This window comes from Globicephala melas, chromosome 11, assembly GCF_963455315.2.
Source record: "Globicephala melas chromosome 11, mGloMel1.2, whole genome shotgun sequence".
NCBI classification, from domain to species: Eukaryota; Metazoa; Chordata; class Mammalia; order Artiodactyla; family Delphinidae; genus Globicephala; species Globicephala melas.
In genome coordinates, this window is record NC_083324.2 from 102,550,176 (window position 1) to 102,568,023 (window position 17,848).

Below are 17,848 nucleotides of genomic sequence, written 5' to 3' on the forward strand. Positions count from 1 at the left end.
AAATAGAGAACAAAGTGAAACTCACCCTCTCCACCCTCTTCTCCTATCCTACTGCTCTTTACCATTCCCAGGAGTCTGATACGGTCCTTGCAAGCTCCTATCTGTACACTTACACACTTATTTATGTACATACAGGGATACATTATTGATATGCAATTTTACACAAAGGGGATCATATTGTGTATATTATTCTACAACTTGCTTCTTTTGCTTAGCAATCAACCTTTTCCAGTGCACACATGTAAGCCTTCCTCTTCTGTTTGAACTGCTGCAGTGTCTCTTTCACACAGGTGTATCACCGCTGACAGGTACCCTTCTGCCGGCTATGTGGGTTGGCTCCAATTTTTTGCATTACAAACAGACCTGCAGTGAACCTCCCTGCCTACACCTGTGTGTACAGGACAAGGCATGTGGCTTTCAGCAATTCTCTTCCTCGTGCCAGGGGAAATGTGGCCAATAGCCCCTGTGACTTGAAGGTCATGGACAGGAGGGGCCTCAGAGTCCTAAGAGCTGAGCTGACATGGTCACCAGGTAGGCAGAAAGGCAGAGCTGGGTCTGCCTACGAAGCCTCCAGAGGAGGACAAGGTAACCAAGGTCTCCCTGATGAGTCAGAACACGGCCCCGGTGCCTGGAAAGTCCTCCCAGCCTTTCATGATCCGGCCACAAGCTCCCGAGATCCGAGAGGATGTCTCAGCCAACCTTCCCAACCTCGAGCTGCCCTGGCTGCGGCCAGTCTTCTTTTAATTGGTCGTCCACTGTCCGTGTCTTAGACTGTGCTTTCCTTGTAGGACCAGGCTTCCAACGCAGACCAAAGGCAGATGAAGCACCGCTGAGAGGTCAGCCAGAGAGTCACAGAAGAGTCACGTGGTTGCAGGAACTTAGCAAGAGGGAATTCTGAACTGGAGGCCACTCCAGCTGTGTATGGCAGAACATCTGCGCCTGCCCAGGCTTCCTGACAGTGGGGGGAGGGCAGTGAGGCGACGCTGCATTAACAGACCTCTGGCCTCACAGATCACTGGTGGTCAATATACCATTCTTGACACTGCTCTTCTTTCACACCCTGAAGTCAGCCACAAACGACCGAAGACATGGCTTCTCACTTGGGAGTGGAGCTTAAATGCACTCGGCTCTGAGTGTGTCAGCGTCTGCAGAACCAGATCCAGGCCGAGTGCTGGGGAGACCAGGAAGTCCAACGCGGCAGAAATCCACTGCCCGCAGTGGCCTGAGGCCAGCTGAGGAGCTAGGCCATCAGACGGAGGTCAGACGGCCATTTGACGGCCTGCAGGGTCTGTCACAGAGCACTCACAATTCAGGGCCCGACGAAGAGTGCAAACTGTAAGTATTATAGGAAAAAGAGAAGAATTCCTGAGGTTGGAGGTCACTGGGAGTGTCCTTCTCAGAAAAGGAGCTGGGCCAAGGTCTGAGGGAGGGTAGGACTTGGGTGGGCAAAAGAAGGGTGGAAGAAAGAAGTGGACACAGAAGCACAGTTTCTCAAACTTCAAATGCCGTTTCACACCTTGGACCGGGCTTGTTTTACATTTAGGAAGCCAACAAAAATTTTGAGGGTGAGAAACGGGGTGGGTCACCAGACAGAAATGCAGCAGGGGAACGAGGTCCCTACAGGAGCCCCTCAGGCTCTCAGCACCACTGTCCAAGCAGACTGGGCATCTCTTGGAGATACACACCTATATGTACAGACACATAAATAACAGTAAGTGGCAGAACCAGGAGAAGTGGTCAACTACACAGAAAACTAACAAAATTAAATCCTGAGTCTGGATAACTCAAGAAGATGTCTTTTGTGTTAAAGGAAATATAAAACAGAATCACCAGGAGTAAATGCTGGCCTATGAAAACATCCTATTCTTGAAAACAGAAACAAACGCTTAAATGGTTCAAAATACGAAAGTCACAACTTAAAATGGGAAGAATACGCAAGCCGAACTCAAGCTCAGAAAATCCTTGTGGCATCATGCATGCAACGCCCTGATTTGAATATATGTATATAAATGATTTGTTTTCTATTTAATCCTAAAATGTAAATCACTTAAACATTAAATTGTTTCTGTTATTAGCCCAGAGAAGGAATGAGAATACTTTTTAAAGCATTTTTGTTAATAGTGAAAAATAGTTGTTTCCTGCAGGTGCTCTGGTTAAATACCCAACATGAAAGATGAAACAAACTCTGAAATTTCTACATCAGAAAGATAGACTTCTGGTTCTTTTTTCAGAGGAAGGGAGAAACCTTTCATTGCTCAATATTACTTCCTCAGCACCTACAAACAACACGGGGTTTCTGATTGAAAAAGCACTGTCTTTGTGACAGGAGTTTTCACCATCCCTCAAATCTGGAGCAACCAGTAGGCACTGAAAACACAGCCCACAAATAAAGAAACACTTTCAGCAAACGCAGGCCACTGCCCCACCCAGTCCTCAATGTGGAATCGGAGGAAGGGATTTTTCCCCCTTAGATGTCATGATTACAGATTTCGGCTTAATTCCTACTTGAAATTCATCTACATGGCAATGATTTCTCCCCTGGCTCCGCCATCTGCTAGCAGGTGACGGGGGCAGGCCGCCAGGTCTGGTTATGCTACAAAGGAACCAGGACACTGCTATCCTCCAGGCTGGGTCCCCAGGATCCATGGGGGATGAGCAGGACCGATGTGATTCCGTGGAGTCAGGGCCCCACCAGAAGGCATAGCCTGGTACTCTACCAGCCAGACCGGTACCAACCAAATTTTCTAAATCCCCAGTTGTCTCCGAAGGCCCAGCCAAAAGCCCAGCACCGCAAATGCCTCCAGACTGACGTGGTAAAGGAGGACCCTTGTTCTCTGAGCGGTTCCTGCCCTGAGCCTGATGGTAATTATTAGTAACATGTATAAAAGAGTTACCGTGTGTATTTTGTTTTTTCACTGAGGGCTTCACCATGGCAGACACTGGCATCACTTTATCTCTAGCACCCGTCCCAGGGCCCTGCCTGCGGCAGGAGCTCAAGAGTAAACCATCCGCTCCCTGCCTTCAAATGGAAGAATTGTCTGGACAGGGGACTCGACGGTGTGAGGAAGGCATTCACAGAAAATAAAACAAAACAAAAATACTGCTAATTAAAAGTAAAGAAGAGCGAAACTCTGCGCTGGTGATGGTTTGGGGAAATAGGTATTTTGATACACTGCCAGTGGGGGTACTAATGGCACAACCTTTCCAAAGCTGATGTGCCAATATCTACTAGTACTGCTAGCAAAGTCAGAAGCATCAGTCGTGCCAGAAGAGGACCAAGGCAGTGAAACATTCTGGGAAAATCTCTGGCCTGGGAGAGAAGATAGTAATTGGAGCCCTGGACCGCTTTCCCTCCACTGACCACCTTGCCACAGCGTTCAGAGGATAAGCAAACCTGATCTCATCCACCAGAGAAGCACCTACGGTGCCGTGCAGGGCAGCAAGGCTCACAGAACCCCCGCATGGATGTGACAGGACTGAAACCTTTCTATTTTGGATAGTAACTACCTCCCCACTTCCAGCCCAGCCCAGCCCAGCCCAGCCCAGGGCTGCCCAGAGAAGGTTAGGGCCTGTTCTATAAACATGCATGGCTTTGAAGATCTCAGAAAGGGCACGAGGTGCCAGCTCCCTTCTCTCCTATCTCTTATCCCTCCACCCTTTATCAGGGCCCTGAAACCACCTGCCCTCTCACCTCATTCCTGCCCTACTTCCATCCAAGGATCAGGGCCAGCAAAACATGGAGCTGCTGAAACATAAAATCTATCCATTAATTCCCTACCGACTGCAAACAAGTAACTTCCCTGACTCATCTCAGGCTGGGTGAAATTATGGCTTCTGGACCTGAGTTTGAAACTTAAGAGAGACAACTGCCTTCATGCATCAGGCAGAGGGCTACACAAAGGTCCGGAGCTTCTGGGGCCCTGGAGAGCGTCCTCGACCCCAACCACTCAAGGCAAGCACGCCCGATCAGATAACTTTTGACGCCTCAGTTTTCCCCACCTGTGCAATCAGAGAATTTATCGTTTTAATTTTTAAACTAAGAATATATTCATGAATTACTTGTGAAGTTAAAAATGAATAAAGTAAGAGGGGCAACGTTAAAGTATGTCATGCTATAAAACGAAGGTCTAACCCTTAATAAAATGAAATCACAGGAAAGTACTCACTATCGAGAGAGGTAATAAAAGCACCCAAAGGCTGAAACAGGATGTTGCCAAATAAGAGCAGTCCCGTGGGGAAAAGGCAGTAGATCTGGTACCTGGAGGCTCGGACCTGTTTCCCTCCACTGACCACATCACCCCAGGGTTCAGAGGATAAGCAAACCTGATCTCGTCCATCAGAGAAGCACCTCCAGTGTCGGGCAGGGCAGCAAGGCTCACAGAACTCCCGCAAGGAGGACGTTCTGTGAGCCTGAAGATCTGGTATCTGACGGAAGGCACAGTGTGGACGGATTCTGGGGCCGTGTTCCTACCTGACAACGTGTTGTGCCGACCAGGGCACAAGGGTGCGAGGCAGCCTAGAGGGCGAGGGTGGGGAGGACATCTATGCAATTTATTAAAATAAAGGAAACCTCAAGCCTCATCTTGTGATTTAAGAGGAAGTAAACCATGACCAGTTTACGTTTAACTTATCATCTAGGCCATAGCTTGGCTATATGTTTAATATAAACTACTGTTGATATATGAAAAATGGAGTAGCTATTTTCTAGGGAAATGTTAGGCTCCAGAAAAATGATGTTTTGTTGCTGTTGTTTCCAATAAAATCACGCTGCAGCACAAGTTATAGCACCTTAACAAAACCCATGAGCTTAAACAACAAAGGGAAGTGCAAGCTCAAAAATCTGGAGAAAGGAACAGAGGTTTGTTCACATCCCACCGTCCTCTGTATGGTGATGTCAGTAGAATCACTTACTACTCTATATCCTCATTTATTTGAAACTGACTGAAATCTGGCAGCTGTAATGGACAAGTAAAATAGATAAATTTGAAATAAAAATATATTACTTACTCTCGCATAATATGAATTTAAGTGTAAACTGATTGAACTAGGATTATTTCTTTCAGAACAAGCCACACCTCCCTCTCCAATACCCAACCCTAAAATAGAAAAACACATCACAACCACACTCGCGTTATTTTCTACAAAGAGGTAGTTTGGGCTCTGTCAAGGCTAATAAACAGAAATATATTTTGCTCCCAGCCAACAGCTCAAACCGTCCATTAGGGTAAAATTGAAGATGCTTTTGGAATTAGTGTGAAGGCAGACACACCCTGTTTACTCTAAAACCTAAAACACAACAACAGCTTCTGCACTGACAGTCTGCGCAGAGAAGCCCCGGAAAATCTCCAGGGACAATTTACCCTCCATTGCCTTTATCTCCTAGCAAACAATTGAGCTTAAATGGAAAAAATCAGGAAATGAGCAGCCCGAATTCTTCTGGATTCTAAAACGGGAGATAATTTTGAAAGGAACTAAAACAGGTTTTAAATGTCCTTAAGGTCCAAAGGGAAACGCAGCATCAGCTTGTCCTCTGGCATTCAGCCAAGAGAGCCAAGTAGCTAGCAGCGTAACAGAAGGACGATCAGGAAGAGAAGGCGTCCTCCCGCCACGCCACGGACCAGGCACAGACGTGGCCTGAGTGCGAGATTAACCCGGCCGGTGACACAGGGGCACAGCAGTGCTGCGGAGAACATGGCTGCTTCGTCAGTGCCCCCTGGACCCAGGAGCACAGTGCAGACACGCGTGCACCTCAGTTCTCTCACCTCCAGTGCTGGCCTGGCGCTGTCGTGCACAGACAGAATGTGTGTCACCTGGTTCTTGCTCAACTGCTCTGCATCTCTGGCATCTGTCACAGAAGAAAGAGGAGGACATTTTAATGTTTTCTGCAAGTGAAGTACTCCTTAAGTTTAGCCGGCAAAAGAACACAAAATGACTTGCATGTTTCTCTCTTAAAAATTCATAACTGACTAGACCAGAATAATCTAGACTTAGGCAATCTAGGATTATTGCTTTTAGGTATTCTGCAGATAACTAAGTTTATTTCTGATTGGCACATCTTCTGTTAAAAAGTAGTCATATAAAACTTGAAATATATTTAGATTAATAAACTTTATAATCATGAGTGTTACTGTTTAGAGGGAGTCACTTTGTAGTTGACACTTGTTAAGTTGTAGACCCTTAGGTTAGTATTTTACGTGAAACATGTAATAGGAAAGATGTTTCAAATATTTTTTAACTACCTCTTAATGATTAGTAATCTAAGTTAAAATTAAATACAAAAAAGCAACTTACTATATAAGATATAGGAATCTGCCAGACTTATCAACCCTAATGTCAAACACCAGGGAATGGCTCCAGATGCAGATAAGACTGTGGTTTATAACATCTACATTCACTTTATGGCAAAACTAAAAATGGAACATTTTCTGGAAATTCCAAACAAAATAGTCCATAAGTTATAAGTTGGCTATTAAATTATCTGCATATGACACTAAGGAGACACCAAAATTACATTCCCTTCCAGTGATCATACGTGTAGAAGAAAGTTGGGATAAATCCCCTCAAGTTGGAACCTCTGCTAATCTACAAAACAGGGCCCAGCAAGAGCCAAGCAGGCCCGCTTCCCCTCTGCCCCTGTTCTGGCCTGGGGCAAGCCTCTGAAAATGGTAGAGGGTAAAATGGACTGAAGATCAAATGTTTAATTATGATGTTTCTGGAGAATATTAATGACATGGGAAAATGCTCAGGATACGGTATTAGCGGGGGAGAGGGGGAGCAGGTACGAAACTACAAATACAATATAAACTCAATTTGTTAAAACACATAAAGACAAACACACACAGTGGGGGAAAACTGCTCTAAGAAATTAGCCCAAACGGTGATAATCTTGAAGAGGTGGAATTACAAGTGTTTTAATTTTTTTTTCTTTATAGTTTTTTTGTGTGTATTCAACACAGGTGGTTGTAGAAGTTTAACATGCCTATGAATTACCTGGGTTTTTTTTAGAAAGGCAGACTCCTGGGCTCCAACTTAGTTCAAGGTCTATGGCAGGGCTGGGAATCTGCATTTCTAATAAGCCTTGGTGATTAAGCAGAAACTAAGAAACACCATTCTAAACATTTTGCAATCAGCATGTAACATTTTTAGAGTCAAGAGAATGATCTTTAAAAGTAATTTTAAAACGTCGGTTTTACTTTAAAACTCTCTTAACTGCCGCAGCAACCCCAAGCGCCTCCACGTCCATCACAGAGGACCCGGCCCGGCAGACCCTCCGCCAGCTACGCCAAGCCGGGGCTTCAGTGAGTTTTGAATTCGGCGGGAACTCAAATTATTTAGGGTCCCACAGGCAGGCAGACCCCACGTGTTCACCGAGGTGTGGTTTTCCAGTCCCCACCAGTACGTGCATTTTAGACAAGCGGTGAAACAAGGTCAAGCTGGAGCTGCTGGCGCCCAGACAAGGCGGGGCAGCGAGGCGTTCGGAGCAGCTGGGCGGGGTCTCCCCGCAAGGCACTCCAGGCCAGGCTCTTCCAGATTCTGACTCCACCCAGGACTTGAATTTTAAAGACTGTTTAAATATACGTGTTTTCCTTTTTTAAAAAACCGTGTTACGGAGATAATTCACATACCATAAAATTCGCCCTTTTAAAGCGTACAATGCAATGGGTTTTAGTATATTCAGAATTGTTTAACCATCACCACAATCTAACTTTAGAGTATTTTCATCACCCCATAAATATGCTTTTGTAACACAGGTTAAGATAAACAACAACAAAAAAGGTGGTGTGGGGATAAAATTGTTTTCGAATACAACCACCCTTGATACCACAGATGAGAAAACTGACTGTTGGGCCCCAGAGAAAACAGAAGTGACTCCTGGGGACGCGCGTGCCCCTTCTGCTCTGCGCCCCTTTCTACTCTCTTGCAGCGCCATCCGTCCGCATGCATACGCCACCTTCGGATTACTCTTTCCCATAAGCACAGGCTCTGTCCACCCATTTACGTGCATGAGTGCTCAGCCAACACTATTGGAATGATGACATTTATTCTTCAGGACTACATGTTATTGGTGGATGGCTGTCTAGAGCCATGGGCACCGTGGTAACGGTGTGAATGCAGCTGGAAGGTCGGCCGTGGGGTCATCAGCTAGCCCACATGCACGTGCACAAGCTCTCCCCGAGCACGAAATCTTTGGAGAACTTAGTCCTTTGCTGCTCAAACCGAGGTCTGGCAAGCAGCAGCCTGGCACCATCTGTGAGCGTGATGGAAACTGTTGGCAGGAGTATTGAATTTGGTTGGTATTTATTACAATTTCTGATTTGTAAAAATATTCACCCAGCAATTCTACTTCCAAGAATTTATCTTAAATTCTGTTGTTTTCAAAAACAAAGACATTCCCCTCTCCCCATGAAAGCGTTAATAATAATTCACTAAATAACCATAAAGATGTTCATGCATTCTAGCACCACTCCCCTACCTGCCACAAAGCACTGCTGCTTTTTCAGAACTACAGAGCTTACTAATTTAGGAACTCCAGGACTATTTTTAACATGTTCTAGCAGCAATTAGCAGCTGTCAGCTCACTGTGCTGGATTCTCTTTGAGGCCGGTTAGCTGCCCTCGGAGCCCAGGGGGAAAAGAAATGAACATCATGCAGAGAAGTCATCGAGCCTGTTTTAACAATCGATGTGAACCTGAGCTCACAGATTTAAGCAACCAGAAAACAGACAGGAGTGTGTTCTTGTTTGTCTGGGGAGCGAGGCGCGGTGAGGGGGGCCCTCGCCACCAAACAGGAGGCTTGTTTCTGTACACGTCCTGGGCCAAGTCCATGGGTAACGCACAGTCCATCTCCAGCGGGAGGGAGACCGGGCTCCCCATCACACACACTCAAACGCCTCACAAGGTGGGGACCAGCCCCTCCCCCCGCACGCACTTTGCTCCGTGGGTTGCTACTCACCTTTGCATCTACAGAGCATTTTGAGACAAACGAGCTAAAAATAAAAGGTCAGTAGCAGACAGCATATCAACAAACATTCAACAAGCTGCAGAGACGTGTGTGAGCAGAAAAGTCAGCACAGCATAAGAATAATCTGCTAGAGGTGAAACTGCCACTGTTTTCCCCAGGTAATTTAAAAAGTGGGTTTCTGAAAATTTATTAATAACTAGAAAATAAGAGTGATAAAGATGACAAACAAGTTACATGGCTGCTAAATGTGCCTTTTAGCCATCCTCTTTTGATAACAGAGCTCCAGCAAGCGTGCAGAGTTCAAAAAGTCAGAGGTCAAGGTGGAATCTGCAGGGCTCCACGCCACTCTGCCAGCCATTGGCCAAGGTGTCGGGGTACAAGGACCAGAGCACAGTGGTGGTCACGTCCAGAGCAGACTCTGGATGATCTGACGTCTACACCTGGACTCCATCATGCGTGAGAGCCTAAAGGTAATCTTTAAAACCGTGAACTCACCACTAGCAGGGGCGTCCAAGTGTCCGTCCACAGGTGATGGACAAACACAGTGTGGTCCATCCACACACTGGAACGTTGTTCAGCCTAAACAGGAAGGAAATTCTGACGCAGGCTACAGAAGTGAATCAACCGTGTTATGCCCAGTGAAATAAGTCAGTCACAAAAGGACTAACACGGCATGACTCCACTCACACGAGGTCCCCAGAGCCATCAGATTCATAGACAGAAAGGAGGGGTGTGGTTTCCAGGGGCTGGGGTGGGGGATGGGGAGTTAGTGTCCAATGGAGACAGATTCAGTTGGGAAAATGGGAGTTCTGTGGACGGATGGTGGTGACGGCTGCACGACGGTGTGAATGGACTTAATGCCACTGACCTGCACGCTTCAAAAGAGGTTAAAATGGCCTATTTAACAGTTTACATATTTTACCACAACAATAAAAAAGGAGAACTCACCTTTGAAGCTGCCGATATACAGGCCAGGCAGGATCTAGGGGGAGACACAGACCAGACGCGAGTGTTACAGGCCCGCGGCTGACGGCATCTGGCACGAAGCGGGGCCCTCCAGGAGGTGGGAGCGCAGCCCAGGCCTGTGCCCACCACACCCACCTCCCAGCACCTTCCCAGGTGGACAGCATGGACGACAAGCATCCTTGTCTCCAGGGCTCGCCAGTGCTCGCCGGCTTTCTGAGTCCAGCCCCACACCAAGCGCTGCCAGCATCCCCTCCACCCGTCCTGCCTGCCCGCCCCCCGCTTCCCCCTCTCCCACTCCTCTCTCAGCTCCAGCAAACCCACCCTCTGCAGTCTGAGGCTTCGCACATGCTGTTCCGCAGCCAGGCAGCAGCTCTACTCCCGCTCTCCCTATCCTTCAGGCCCCAGCTCCGACCCATGCCCTGGGGAGGCCTGTCCTGAGCCCTGCTTCAGCGCCCACCGTCTTCCCCTTGCAGTGATGCTGTCATGGACGTTACTAGGTGGAGGCCTGTCCCCTCTGCTGGGCTGCACACCCAGCTCCCGGCCCAGGGCTTGGCCCGTGATTACCATTCAATAAAGAGTTGCTAAATGAATGAAAGAACTGTCTAAACGGGCACGTTAATAAGAACACACATTTGCTGCAAAACGTCTACTTCTAAGGCAGTGGTTCTCAAGCCCGCCTATCCACCAGAACCAGCGGAATCTATTAAAACTTCAGGTTTCTGGGAAGCCCCCAGCCCCAGGCTCCACACAGAATGATTCAGTAGACCTGAGACGGAAACGGGTGACTGTAATTCTCACCTTAAAGCACCCCCACTTTGCAAAACACGAAGCCAATTCCTGTCCTGCCAATACTCTGTATGGAACCTCTGAAATCCAAATATGGACACTGCTTTGGAAGCTACACCACGTATATGATTTCCAAGTGCATACAGCACACTGGCCTTGGGGACACTTCAGTGCAACCCCTGGTGCCCTGGCGACACCCTCATCTGCACCACTGCCACACACACCTCTCAGCCCCATCTGCTTCACACTCTCCGTTGTTTTTTTCCACTTCCACTAAGAAAGCTGAAAGCAGCAGGTAGTAACGTCCTTCACGTGCTTGGATTCCTTCAAGCATCTTCCTGACAACCAGCTGCCTGCGAAAAAGTCACTGTGGGGATCTACTGGGACACAGCAGTACTGGGTCCAGGGTCAGCGTCTGTCATGGGGGACCAAAGAACTAATCGACCAAAATAGGACACTTGTGAGAGTGAAAAGAGGTACTATTAATAATCTAGGACAAAAGGCAAAATCCAGAAGTGACATCGTCGTCATGGAGACATGTGGTCACTCTGGCTGACTCAATACCCGGGGAGGCAAAACTGGCTTGGAGAGTGCCCCAGGGGACTGAGAGAGTCACGGCACTGAGGCGGGCAGGGTTAGCCCTGGAACCAGGAAATGGAAAACTGCCAAGGAACTAAAACACTTGACAGGTCTTTCTTGAAACATAATCAGTCTTTGGGATTCTCCTGGGAGGAAGGGTGGAGTAAACAGTTCACCATTCCTGTTTTAAAACAACGTAAGAACAATGCAAGTTCACCTGGGAGACGCCTCGAACTGATGCTCTCTGGCAGCTCTTGCCTGCACAGAGCTTTTTCACGTGTCATCTGCGCTTCTCTAGGGTCTCTCCTATCTTCATTAGATACTCAAGGGCAAAATCGTCACCCAGCTCCTTTGACTGATGGGGACACAGACTTCCTCCCTGACCGAACTTCGAGTCTTCTCCACCTGGCTGGTCCTTGGCCAGATTTAGCCAAGAACCCTGCAGAGCCAGGTGTCAAGCGCCCACCCGCTCTTGGTATCAGTCAAGCCCCTCTTCCTCCACCCTTGGCTCTGATCAAGCTCCATCAGTGATTTCCACCCACTCCCTCACCTGCCCCGGTTGCAGTGGGAGTGGAGCTCCATCTCCCACTTGTAATGGTCTTGAATAGAATCATCCTTGCCATTTCCAATGTGTCAAAATTATTTTTCTTTCCTAACACTGACCACAGCAGTCTCCCAATTCATACAGCTGACAGTTACAATGGACCAGAACACAATCATGGAGCACGTTTGCTTCCCCAAAGTTGCAGAATGCATCAGAGTGGCTGAATGGTTTCCTGAGTTCCTGTCACACACGGGTATCCTCTGGGCACTCGGGATACAGTGTGACCGAGAGACATGGCCCTGCTGGTGTCCCAATTCCCTTGCTGAGTTGCTTGCCTAGGGAGGGAAGAGGCGCCTTGACCACTCTGGGGTCCCCGAGGACCTTCAGGAGGCGATGACACTCAGGGGCCCTGATGTCCAAAAGAAGCGGGCTGGGAGAGAGGCAGGACAGGCAGGGGGCGGTGGAGACAGCCAGCCCTGAGAAGGAAGGCCCGTCTCTCCTGGGAGCAAGCGTGAAGGAGGCGAGATGGAAGGGGCAGAGGAGGGGCAGCCGCTGCCAGTGTTCAGGCTCTAGGTTAAGTGCCACTGAGATGCTAGGTGTGTGTGGCTGTTAGAGAGAAGTATTTTTATCTACTGTATCTGGGAAAGATCATGATAAATATAAAGGAATGCTTTCCTTATTGTGCTCACCTCTGGCAGGGGACACTGGGGGCTGGGAGGTCTGGAAAGACCACTTCTAGATTTCCGTTGGCACTTTCACGTATCGTGCACATGCATTACTTCAATTTAGTTTTTCCAGAAAGTCAAGTGGGGTTATTTGGGGAAAAGATTATGGCCCATTTTTGCTTTTCTTCTTTGTACTTCTACTACCTTCTCTACTAAACATAAGTGAATATATTTCATATTATTTTCAAATAAAATAAAACAGGGGCATGAGGTTAGCTCATCTCTGGGCTCTACTGCTCTCGAACTGATTGTATGTTCCTTGAATCCATCCTTTGGAACTCACCTCCAGGGCGTCTTCCAGACCCTGCACCCCATTATCCTCCCACCCCCACTATTGATCCCGCCTGTCCCCTCACGGTGTCACCTTCTCCCCGTCACCCAGAATGAAAAACGTGGAGCCCCCTCCCAGCTACCCCTCCCCTTGGTAGCTCTCAGTGAGTTACCAAGTCCCATCACAGCCCTTGTCCCTTGGTTGTGAGGCCAAGGGTCCCAGTGCAGAACCTCACAGGCTACAGCAGTAGCCACTGAACTTCTCTGTCTCATCAAATTAATTTCTGAAAGCCATATTCTCATTGGGTCATTTTCTAGGTCAAAATGTTTGTTGGCAAACCCTTTCCCAAGAAAATGAAGGCCAAAACTGAAAATGAGCTGAGAATTTCAACGTGGCTTCCTACCTCTAAAGGATTCCCCACTTCTCTTCAATCTGCAGTCAGGCCAGATAACCCCTATTTTCCCAATATCCCCTCCTGGTTCCACCTTGGAACATCACCTGCTCTGCTCCCAATACTCTCTCTAAACAGGGAAGAGATGCTCACTCTTTGGGGTCCCTCATCCCATGGGTATGTTTGAAAATTATAAACCCTGTAATTGACAGTTATTTTATTGGTTTCCTAGCCTCTGAAGCCCTTTCCTGTGTTTGGAGAATCCCCATCCCCACTCTGGAGTCTTAGTGGGAAGCACCGCCCAGCTCTTCCTACATAAGATCCCCACTCCCATTTGCCTTCCTGCTACAGCAGGGACATGGGACATAAGTGCAACACGTCTCCACGGCTCCTCCAGACGAAGCCAGAGACAACTCAGAGCATCCTCTCTTGCAGTAGGGCAGGTGGAACACGCAGGACCCACTGGCAGCAGCAGTAGCATCTTGGGGCAGCCGCAGAAATGCTCTCACCAGACCAGTTCTAGGATCTGCTCCTGGCAGGTAGCCTAAATCTGGTTCTCCAGACTTCCCAGCCTTCTGACCTATTCTACCTAAAGGAGTCACATTTGGATTCTATTGCTTACAACCAGGGACCCTGATGTTGGCCGTTCAACCCAGAAAAACGCACAAATGCAAATGAACTGCACAGACCTTCAAGCAAGTCACAGACTAGCAAAGCCCCACCCACCTACAAGGGCAGCCCCGCTGGCACTCCAGGAGCCAACAGGAGACGCCTCCCTCCTCTGGACACCACGCCTGCCTCAGTCAGCACTAGCTTCCACTCCTCCACAGATCCCCAGTTAGTCTGCGCCTCTGGGCCCTGGTGCAGTGCCTTTGCTCAGCTCCTGCCTGACCTACTGCAACAGCTCTTAGAGTCCTCCCTACCTCTGGACTGGTCCCTCCAAAGGATTCCTCAAGCCTCCTTCAACACACTAAAATCTCCTTAGGGCTCCAAGTAGCTATCAGAATTCGACACCTCAGCAAGAAAGACCTTCAAGGATGGAGGTTTCTCTGTCTTTAGCCTCCGCCCCATGCCTGGCCAAGGTGATGATGCAGAGATGCAGGCCAGGATCCCCAGTTCCAACATCTGGGTTTTATGGGAAACAGCCCAATTTTCAAATACTGTCAACTGTATTTTTTTAAAACCTTAAATACTGTGATAAATAAAACATCTGTAGGCTAAGCATGGCCCATAGACATCTAGTTTATGACCTCTAACTGCTGCCTGCATCGTATTTGTGAATATGTTTTCTCTAAACTTGAGTGGTTCTCCATTGACTGGTAGATACTTAAGTAAATGTTTCTTCAACAAACGAATGAACAAGTAGACAACGTGAGTCAGGTGGGAGGGGGCCAAGCAAGGAAGAGAAAGATGGAAAACCATGATGAGTGAGGCCTGAGAGATCAAGCTTTACCCCTTTCTGCTCTGGGAAGTTTTCTGTTCAGGGCCAGTGGCTCTGGGGCTGGTGTTAAAGGAGAGCGGCTGCCAGAAGAGACGCCGGGGCAGAGCGCTGGCAAGGACAGAGGTCTGAACTTAGCAAAATCAAGGAGGCAACTTACCAAAAATCATGTAAGATGCACATTTTACATGCACTTAAATATTTTAATTATAAGGAGAGGACAGAGTTGCGCCAGTAAACTTTTAACTCCATTTTCCAGACTAGGAGAATAAGCTACAGATTCAGGGGCTGGAAATAGAAAGCAAATTGCTCAATCCCAGTTTCTGTAGTTCCTTCCATATAAAATTACAAAACAAGATCCAGGAAGGCTGGAGAACTGGCCATTGCCAGGCAGAGAAATTACATTTTTGTTTTCAAGGAGAAAAAAAAGCCCGTAAATATTTAAATTTCTATACCAGTCAGCCTCAGTTCAAACTTAAAACTCAAAAAATCTGACTGGTTGACTCCCCTGGTATTACTGTTGCTGGTAAAGCCCTAAGTGCAGAGAAAGAGAAAATGAAATGAAATATTTTCCCAGCAGGCTCATGGCTCCTCTTGGCCCATGGGGGAGGCCAGGGAAGGGCAGAGTGTGCATCTGGGACAAAGCGGCTGACCAGTGAATTCATGGAAAGTCTGAACCCAAGCCAGAAGCAAGAACACAGGGGGAGTGAAGTTATCACCACACAGTGAGAAGTAAGGATAGATCAAGGAAAACGTCTGTAAATGCAACGTGGGAATGTTCTACGGCTCTAAAAGAAAAGTAGAGAATTGGTCCCAACCATCCTTGGGCCTTGGAAACCACTGTTCTTTCCCTGTGCTGAGGATGTTCATGCCCCATCATCCACCTGGGTGGCTGCTTGTCACTCAGGTCCCACATGAGGTAACAGCTCCCAGGGAGATCTTCCCTGACCATCAAACTCCCTGGCACCCTCTGTCACATTACCCTGTTTTATTTTCTTTATCACGTTGATCAGTACCTAAATTTTTTTCATTTGTTTCCTTACTTTTTTGATTGACCTTAAAGCAGGGGTTGTGTCTGTCTTGTTCCCTGCTGTGTCCCAAAAGCCAGGCCCAGAGATGGGCACATGAAGCGATAATCACTGAATAAAAGGTGATGAAACACACCACAAAGGGAAACACTCTCTGACATTCTGCTGGTCAAAAATGATCCTTGTTTTCTACTAGAACACTGTCTGGGAGAGATAACGAAGGTTATCCCGCAGAAACCCGGCCTGCCCATGGCTGACGGCTCCTCTTGGTCAGCCTCCTTCACAGCCACACTGTCCTAACACTGACCACAGACACATGGACAAAATCAAATCCTTCGCCACAAAAAAGCACTTGGGCACAAAACAACATTGCTTCTAAGACAGGAAATATTTTAAGTTTATTTTTTAAACATTTTTCTTAGTACTTCAGGATGCCATGGAATCCGAGGGCACCCCCCAACAGATGTAAGATCAAATGCCTGATCAGGTAGCAGTACACGGCCACAGGGCGGGGCATCTTAATTCTTCCTAGGCTAGAAAGGACTCTGTGGGCTTCAAAGCCAGGGGCGACGGGGAAGACTTTGGTGGATTCCCTGAAGGTCTAACTGTCACAGACTTTCTTGATGCCATTTGGCCATGAACTTAACAGTTTGCATTTATGAAAGGAAGAATCTGAGAATACTCTTGCGTGCACTTAGAACAGTGCCTTAAGCATCTAGTTCTTTAAAAATGAAATAAAACTGTAATGTTGAGAAGAAAAAACATACAAGGGGTGGTGTGCAGAAGACAGAAACCACCAGCATGGAACCCTGCATCCGCCAGGCCCACAGCCACGCCGCCTGCGGCGTGCTCCCTCCTGCAGGACTCCTCTGTAGGCTGCCTGCGACCGGTTTGGGTGGCAGGGTCTCGTCTTTCACGCTATTTCCCACTACAGGCTCTAGCATGGTGCCTTGACAATAGCAGGAATTCCATAACCTAATTTGATGAACTGGTGAATGGACAGACGAATGAGCTATGAAGGTAGCCACATCGGCTGCTCCGTTGTGGAAACAGCAGCATCTAACAGCACGAGGACGTCTGACCTTCCAGCCCCTTCCCAAACTAAAACCATGCTTCCCAACCTTTTCAGCCTTATTCCACCTTCTGATAACGATTCAGTTCCATATCACACAGGGCTCGGGAGATTGTGAATGGAGAACCCCAGGCCAGTGGCTCTCAACTGTAGTTTTACCCTCCAGAGGACATCTGGCAGTGCCCAGAGAAATTTCTGGTTGTCACCATGAGGGGAGAGTGCTACTGGCATCTAGCGGGTGGAGGCTGGTATGTTGTTCACCACAACGCCATGAAGCCCCCACCGGGGTCCACATCAAAGAACGATCCAGCCCCAAGTGTCAACAGTGCAGAGGTTGAGGAACGGGCTATGCCTAGGGGGACATATTCTCCTTGCTCTTTGCCCTTGGACTATACTCCTTTCTCAACTGTACTCCCTTGTCTTCCTAAGAAGAGAAGTCATCCTAAAACAGGTGTCAACCATATCTAAAGCAGATGTCTTCGCTGTCACCGTTGATGGGAAAAATCCAAGAACACTAATAGCAGTGCATATTGTACTTCACAGTTTGCAAAAATGTCTTCTAATACATTCTCATTTGCTTCTCCCAAGAATCTGGGTAGTAACTGGGGGAAGTAACATTATACTCATTTTAGAGCCAAATAAGGAGACTAGTTAAGCAAACCACCATCCCTATGGATCAAGGGCAATAAAGACATTGATGCTCAGAAACAGAGTGGCTTGTTCAAGAACACACCCATGCAGGAGCAGAGTGGGAGACACCACAGATCAGGCTTTCTGACAGCTCTGCCCCCTCCTTCACAACAGTGGTCTTCTCAAAGAAGAGTGATGCAACAAGCTAAGTGTTTGCCTCCCGCTGCCATGAGCAAGTTGCCCATGGAATACTGGGCAGCATCTGTTTCCACCAGGTAGGATGCTTTCAGGGGAAACAGGGCAGTGAGGAACGAAAAGGCCGCCAGACTGGGCAGCTGTGTGCTGGATGAACTGAACCAACGCTGGGTCCTCACAACCTGCCCTAGAATGGTAATGCTTCAGCCCGCTTTTAGATCATCAGTTCAGGTTGCTCAAGATAAAAACATGCACATTTCTC

At 47.8% G+C, this 17,848-nt stretch overlaps 1 protein-coding gene across 4 annotated transcripts in view; it reads right to left on the bottom strand.

Moving 5' to 3' along the window:
• DUSP22 (dual specificity phosphatase 22) overlaps positions 1 to 17,848 on the bottom strand; it is a 47,065-nt gene that overhangs the window by 24,770 nt on the left and 4,447 nt on the right. For all 4 annotated transcript variants that reach the window (XM_070046779.1, XM_070046780.1, XM_030881579.2 and 1 more), the window contains exons 2-3: positions 9,910 to 9,943; positions 5,763 to 5,845 (exon numbers count right to left, since the gene is read on the bottom strand). In XM_070046779.1, coding sequence (XP_069902880.1) covers positions 5,763 to 5,845; positions 9,910 to 9,943 — 117 coding nt within the window. The remainder of the gene's footprint in view (positions 1 to 5,762; positions 5,846 to 9,909; positions 9,944 to 17,848) is intronic.